Raw genomic sequence first — 8,058 nt, 5'->3', positions numbered from 1 at the left:
CTCTCTCTTTCTCGCTGACACACACACACACACACACACACACACACACACACACACACACACACACACACACACACACACACACACACACACACACACACACACACACACACACACACACACACACACACACACACACACACACACACCTGGCGGTGCTACATTAAACAGATGATCTCTTGGTGGCCCCTATGTGAAAGCCAGTCTTCGTCATTGTGTTCATAGCCGTCATTCTTGGCTCCCACTCACTCAATCAGAGCCTAGGCTGTACTACGGCCCTAAGTGAATATTGATTCCCTCTTCCAGCTCTTGAATACTGTAGGGAGAAAGAATGTGTGTGTTCAACACAATGGAGGGAGAGAATAGGGGGCTGGTTGAGGGAGAGGCGGATTTATGATTAGGACGATGCTGATCATGATGACGGTAATGACGGTGATAATGACAATGGTGATGATCATGATGATGGTGATGATCATGATGATGGTGATTGGAAACACACTTGGTCAAAGCTCCTATGTCAGTTGATGCATGTAAGTCCATGTGGTTGATGTGAATAGGAGATTCTAACACTGTCATAGAAAACTTGAGGTGAACTAGCAACCCTCCAAAAATGAAGACCAAGCTTTATTGTCATTAGTCAAACGCAAGTCTCATTGCAATTTCATTTACAGAATCATATATTTACAATAACTGAGAGCAGTAAAACCAATGGAGAAAAATACTTAGCAACTTTAATTGAATTATGATTATCAGAAACTCACTAAATGTTGTGTCATCATCAAGCTATTCTGTCAAACGCATTTTTCTGTGGCAATCCAATTAATTTGTCCTATTTTGACGGTCAAAGGACACTCACTATGAGAGAACTTAATAATGATGCAAAACAATGTCAGCACCGTGACATTTTGAGAACATCCTGAAAAATAGGTGGACTGCGCCTGGATTCAGACCAATCAGCGTTCTGACCATATTTAGGAATTGCTGAAAACAAAGCCAATCAGTGGACTGCCCCTGTATTTAGAGCAATCAGCAGCCTGGATATTTTCGATGTCCAAAATCCTATTGGTCCTAGATTCAGCAAGGTATGAAAGCAAGGTGTCTGTTATCAAAACAGACCTATTAATTTTAAATAAACAAACCAAAAATAATTATTTAACTTACAATTGCAAACTAATTCACTACTTAAAGGAAAACTCCACTCAAAAAACAATATTTTGGTATTTGTTTCATTAGTCCATTGTTGATATAGTACAGAAATGTTTTGCATATCAGCAAACAAGTTTTCAAGATATATAACTTTCAAAACACAGAAATATAGCTGGTATGATGCAAGATGATGCTGCCTTTTGCATCATACCAGCGGTATTTCTGTGTTTTGAAAATGATATATGTTGAAAATGGATTGCTGACATGCAAAACCAACAATGGGCTGATTAAACAAATAGCAAAATATCGTTTTTGGGTGGAAATGTCCTTTTAGTAAAACCATATCAAACTGAAAAATAAAGCTGCTACTATTCTCCAACTTTCAACAAAACCAAACCACACAACTTAAAGATTGTACGTCTTTCTAGATAACGGGAACATTTCCCGTTATGTAATCCTAAAAGTGTTCTTTTTGCAACTGAAAATAGCCTACGTATTTCCAGTCATGACTCCAAAAACAAGTGGTAATTCTGGCGTTGGCCATAAAATGATGCAAATGTTAAATAATGTTAGCGCCAAAGACTTCGCACCTCACTAGAACTCTATAGGTGTCAATGTTATCCTGAGTTGATCGTTGCAAAACGGAGATAAAGCTATGTATAAAAAAAAATACATGACATTTTCAATGAAAGAGACAAAGAGGAAGACTCTTAGGGGCTTTAAGCTGGACATTTGGTCTTCACACAGGGAAACTCTCAACTGCATTCTCTCCCCTCGCCGCCTTCTCCAACCCAATGGATGAAAAGGTCAGACAGAGGTCACTCCCCTACAACTTCTTATCCAACGGGTTTTGAGAAGGAGGTGAGGAGAGGACTCGAGGAATCAAGGAAATCCAGATGAGATTCTCGCCACAGTCACCGACTAGTCCACCTCCACCTTCTCCAGAACCACATTGTGTGGCGTTCCATCCAGGTAGTAGACCATCCTCTCCCCAGTCTGGCCCTCTGAAACTCCCTCGCTCTGCTGGTCGTCCTCCCCTCCCTGGTGCTGGGTGTACATGGTCCGCTCCACCTGGAGGGTGTTGTCATCCAGCTCTGTCACGATGTAGTGGGTCCCCTCATCGTTGACGATCACCTGCGTCAGCCCCTCCTTCATCAGATGGCTGGCTGCAAACTGCAGCACCTCCTGGACCACCTGCTCCTCCTGCACCTGCTGCTCCTCCCACACCTCCTCGTCCGTCTTCACCTCCACCTCCTCCTCTTCCGCCACCACCTCTGACACAACTTCCTGGGTCATGACCTCTTGGCTGTCCTCTTCCTGCTGGCCCATCTCGCTGACGGCACTGAGGAGGGCATCCAGAGCCGTGGATGACTCCGACACCATGTGGTGGTGCGTCGCCCCTCCCCCGTGACCCCCGTGACCTCCGGCTGCAGTCCCGCCGGACTCCAGCAGGACGTACCGGGTGGTGCCTCCGGCCAGGTGATGGGCCCCGCCTGCAGACACCTCCCTCCCCGAGGAGATGACCTGGCCGTCCTCGGTGATGTGGAGCACCTCGGCCACCTGTCCCGCCATGGCCAGGTCTCGCAGGGTAGCAGCAGCTGACTCTTCCAGGGCCTGGTCGAAGGCCATCTCCCCACTGCCGTAACCCTGGATGATGATCACCTGCTGGACACCCTCCTGGCCCTCCAGCCCCTCCATGGAGCCCACCCTTCGCAACGGGAAGGCCCCGTCAAACGCAGTGTCAACCTCCACGAACGTGGCTCCCTGGCCCTTTAGACGACACTCGAACGACTTGGACACGATACCTGAGAAAAACACAGAGATATGGAGCAGCGTTAATGGCAAAGCTGTATGACGTTAGTAGACATTTTGAGTTATTAGGACTATACTTATAGCACCAATGACCATTCATTCTTGTGGGAAAAAAAGATACTAGTTGTTGTCCAATGACTATTGGCTATTCTGTAACCCCGCCCTCGTGTCTTCAATCAGGGTTGTTGGGAAAATGCTTTGTTCAAAGAAAACATTGTACTATCATGTCTTTGTACTCCCTGACAGCCATGCAGCCAAAACACGTCAGATTTAGACATGTTTGTTCCATTGAACATGCCATACAAATAAAGGCATCTATATGCCTTGGTCCTCCTTTCTATTTAATGTCCATTCATTCTGTTGGCCAGGGACATGTTGTCTCTCTATTTTGTCTTTATTCCTTTTTAAATCAAGTTCTACAGGGCACTGGCAAAGCTGACGTAATAACAGAGCCTAACATAAAAAAAATATATCTATATAGAAATACTCCGTTAACTTGATATGAAAAATAATCTAGCGTGCATATTTTTTTTATTTTTTTTAAATGGACACACAAATTAATTTCTTCAGAAAAAAAATATCAAGGTATTCAAATGGGTGACAAGAAGTGGTGAGACGTCAGACGGTGCTAATTGATCCACACCATGCCCTGGCAGACCACAGGTTGCTATGGAGTTGCCAAGGCGATGGGAATGGTGTTAGAAATGGCATTGTTTAAGGCTGAGAGCAGCTCAGAGGATTCAGACATGCATAATCTATCCGGAGAAAAGGATTTGGAGAGGAACAGGTGACACTCGCTCACATACACACACAAACACACACACACACACCAAACCTGGGTCAAATATTTTCTAGGCAGGTGCACTTGGTTCCATTGTACCGGGTTAAATGTAAATCAGAAAACAAGGTATTTGAAAGAATCTGACCCAGGTTTGCTTCACACACGCAACAATAAACTCCTCAATAATTATTTTCTCACCGTCATTTCGTTTTTTATTTGATTTAACTATTATTTTACCAGGCAGGTTGACTATTTGATGGCAAAGCTACAAATGGACCTATGATGACCAGTGTACGAATGCACAGTGAACATACTGTAGCTACAGCATCGTCAACTACACCGAATCAAGATCGAGGACATTGTGTATCCCATTGACTAGTGTAACCAATGCTATTATGTCTGTGTGTCAACAAACTGACCAGTGGTCAGTTCTTCATAATCACTACTCCCATCACCCTCTGCCAAATAGCAGTCCATCTCCATCCTCCACTGATATACCTTTACAAAATAGCCCCCATCTTCACACAACCCCCCGCCAATGATTTCATGGGAAATGAGTATGATGACACAATAGGAAACATAGCAAATAGCAAATCTCCACAATTCAGAGTGAACACATTTAAAACCCATAGTCATAAATACTTCAGTAGGAAACACTGTGGACAGTCTATAGAACAAGTGCTGCAAAGGCAAGGGCGCCAGTCCCTCTGTATGGGCGGCTGACATTTAGGACAGCAGAGGTGGCCTGTTTACAGAGACCCACTGGCCACTGCTAACGGATTATGCCGACGCTGAACTGCTAAGAGCCGAGAGGCCGACAGGAGGGGACAATAACTCACTGCTGTGATGTTTTTACACATTACCATAAAACGAGTGTGTATGTGTACGCGAGTGTGTGTGTGTGTGTGTGCGCGCTTATGTGTGTGGCGGGCTATAGGAGGCATCGCTAGCGTGTGTCACATTATCTGTGGGGTACTGTCTGCTGGGCCTAGGCAGCAGCCTGCCTGCCCGCTGAGGTTTATGGGGTGTCTCTCAGTCGTGGCCCGGTGCGAATCAAGTTAATGTTGCACATCCCATCTCTTCACTTGCTCCCGGTGGAAGAACAACATTTGAACAGCGTGATTGGGGCCCGGCGAGAGGCTGATGCGTGTTTTAATATGTGTTTTGAGTGTTCTGAGTGACCGATTCCTTTAACAGCGAGTCGTGAGGACAGAGCACATTATTTGCAGTCATTTCAAACAAGATGGAGGCTCCGGCGAGAAAAAGATCAAGAAGAAAGAAGAAGGGAGGCTCTGATGTCATTTCTCCAGACGAGAGTTGGCCTCCCTACAGAGAAGGAGGGAAAAGCCACAACAGAGGTCGAATGGGGAGAAAATAAAGGATAAGAGAATTATAGTGTCAGCAGCACAGGAGAATGCAAGACGGACAAAATGACAGTCAGTCAGACAGACACACAGTGTACATACAGTGTGCTCGCATACTTAAAGACCGTGGCAAACGAGAACGTAGTTCGGTTTGTCCATTTTGAGATGCCGTAGGCGGTATACACTTCCTCAAAATAGTCCGAATGAATCGAAGACCATTCAAGAAATCTGTCATTCATTTTTTAAATGTTTTGCCGAAGAGATCTTAGCCAGGCGATTTTTCGTCTAACTAGGTACTGTTTGGTGCAGTATTCCTCAAGTGAATGTGCATGAGGACGAGTCGTCTCTTGTCGAATGACAACAGGCACCAGTGAAGAATTTCTAAAGCCGACCAATCACCGACTTAAGCTTGCGTCGAGGAAAGGAATTGTGTGCCCGAAAGTCCAAAACAATCAATAACGCTAATCTTTTTGTCATCATAATATAACTGTTCCATCTGGGAAGCATGCGGATGCCTTTAGCCTACCCTATTACCATACAGTCAACAGCTTGGAGTCTTCAGTGTGTACACTACAGATGCAGCTATATATTGATCAGTGGATCAATGCCCGCAGCCAGCACAGCCTGCGGTGTTGGGTAGAGGAGGGTGGGGTTCTAAGTGGCATTACTTCAGGGAGGAGAGGGTCGTCGCCTGGGAAGCCGTCAGACGCAGTTAGAGGAAGTAACCTTAACACCGACATGCAGCCCCCATCAATCAATTACACAAGTCAACCTTAACGTTGTCTGAACTGCTTTAACACTGAACACGAATCAACCTGGACACAGTGGACAGTCGAACCTGGATTGGACATAAAAGCATAAGCCAAGCCCAGTCAATTATACTGAATCAAACATGACGGCACAATGGCAACACCGTGACAAACACATGGGCTTCAAGATCAATTACTTTCAAACAGAATCCTTTACCATCCTCTTACGGCCAATTCCGTAAAATCCGAGATATGAAACTGTGGGTGTTTGATTTGTAAGGCCGTTTTCCAGCTGACGCGCAAGCAGGGTGGGTGTCGGTGGCACTGTCGGGGCTTTTGAAGGTGACACAGCTAAGTAGTTCAAGTGTCAGAGAGAGCATGTATCCAGGTCACAACGGATGGGCTGTGGGGGCAGGGCTGGGGGACATGGAGGAGGGCTAGAAGAAGGAAGTCCCCCCCCATCACTACATGGTACAGACGACATGCTGGAATGAAGAACCACTACTACTCCTCCTGTGTCCCTCAAGTCCAGGCTAGGAGAGACGGGGTGGGGACAGTGGGGACCATCAGGTCAGCCGTCTAGGGATGTGTTTCTGTCACCTGCTTTGTTCCAGCTGAAAAGGACTGAGAGGGACCACTGTCACCTTTACAAGCTCTATGAATCAACGCCAGGGAGCGAGAGGGAGAACTGGCCTGGTGACTAAAAAACAAGCAATTACACCAGGACGAGATTGACACTAGGGGGATGAGGAGGAGAGAAAGATGAGATAAGGATGGAGACACACAGCGCAGTACACACCCCAAGGACAAACAGCCATACATGGGCACAATGATCTTTCTAGGTCAACCGTATATTCAACAAGTAGCTCAAGAGAGGCACATCAGTTACATTCTCAAAGAATCGACGGGTTTCAATCATTCATTTAAATAACCATAAAAATCACAGAGTGGGCCTTTAAGGATGTACAGTATATATAGGGCATAGGGCTGACAGTCAAAGGCAGAAGGCATACGACCAGGTTTTGGTTCAGTGTTTGTCACTCACAGTGCATACAGCCAGGTCACTCTCCTCCTCTCTCCTCCCTGAACTCAGCTCCTTTTTTGCTGACTCTCCCCTGGCCAAGACTGGCTGACCCCCTGGTCACCCACACCTCTGCCACCAGGAGACGGAGGGTGGGAAGAATGTGGACGGAGGGTGGAGGAGAGAGGGTAACCCTTAATAAGGGAGTTTTTTTGTGGGGAAGTGTCCGACCCTTTGTCTCATTCACCTTCCGTATCTGACCACCCAGGAAATGGGCGAGAACTGGACAATTCATTCAGAGGAATCCCAGACACACACACACATCTCACAGAGCACTGACTATTGGGTGAATTACCACCAAGGTCTTAAGCTGCTTTCTAGCTGAGTTGCCGTTACATTATACATGTACCCTATAAGTCATCGTGGGTTCTCTTACAGAGCACCGCTGAGAAAGCACACATACAGTTGAAGTCAGAAGTTTACATACACCTTAGCCAAATACATTTAAACTCTGTTTTTCACAATTCCTGACATTTAATCCTAGTAAATATTTATTGTCTTAGATCAGTTAGGATCAACACTTTATTTTAAGAATGTGAAATGTCAGAATAATAGTAGAGAGAGTGATTTATTTCAGCTTTTATGTCTTTCATCACATACCCAGTGGGTCAGAGGTTTACATACACTCAATTAGTATTTGGTAGCATTGCCTTTAAATTGTTTAACTTGGGTCAAACGTTTCGGGTAGTCTTCCACATGCTTCCCACAATAAGTTGGGTAAATTTTGGCCCATTCCTCCTGACAGAGCTGGTGTAACTGAGTCAGGCTTGAGGTCAGGAACTTGTGATGGCCACTCCAATACCTTGACTTTGTTGTCCTTAAGCCATTTTTCCACAACTTTGGAAGTATACTTGGGGTCATTGTCCATTTGGAAGACCACATTTTTTTATGGCGGTTTTGGAGGAGTGGCTTCTTCTGGGATTGATTTGCACTTGTCGCACCAAAGTACGCTCATCTAGGAGACAGAATGCGTCTCCTTCCCAAGCGGTATGCCAGCTGCGTGGTCCCATGGTGTTTATACTTACGTACTATTGTTTGTACAGATGAACGTGGTACCTTCAGGCATTTGGAAATTGCTCCCAAGGATGAACCAGACTTGAGGAGGTCTACAATTGTTTTCTGAGG

The 8,058-nt window shown here is 45.6% G+C and overlaps 1 protein-coding gene across 1 annotated transcript in view; it reads right to left on the bottom strand.

Moving 5' to 3' along the window:
- Positions 1–609: 609 nt before the first annotated feature.
- Positions 610–8,058, bottom strand: part of znf407 (zinc finger protein 407) — a 195,093-nt gene continuing 187,644 nt past the window's right edge. The window contains exon 9 of the mRNA XM_046314326.1: positions 610–2,951. Within this exon, the coding sequence (XP_046170282.1) occupies positions 2,068–2,951 (884 nt within the window). The 3' untranslated portion in view covers positions 610–2,067. The remainder of the gene's footprint in view (positions 2,952–8,058) is intronic.

The sequence above is a fragment of the Oncorhynchus gorbuscha genome, linkage group LG19 (genome assembly GCF_021184085.1).
Source record: "Oncorhynchus gorbuscha isolate QuinsamMale2020 ecotype Even-year linkage group LG19, OgorEven_v1.0, whole genome shotgun sequence".
Taxonomy (NCBI): domain Eukaryota; kingdom Metazoa; phylum Chordata; class Actinopteri; order Salmoniformes; family Salmonidae; genus Oncorhynchus; species Oncorhynchus gorbuscha.
The sequence above is the reverse complement of the archived record's forward strand: the minus strand, read 5'-3'. Positions and strand labels throughout refer to the sequence as shown.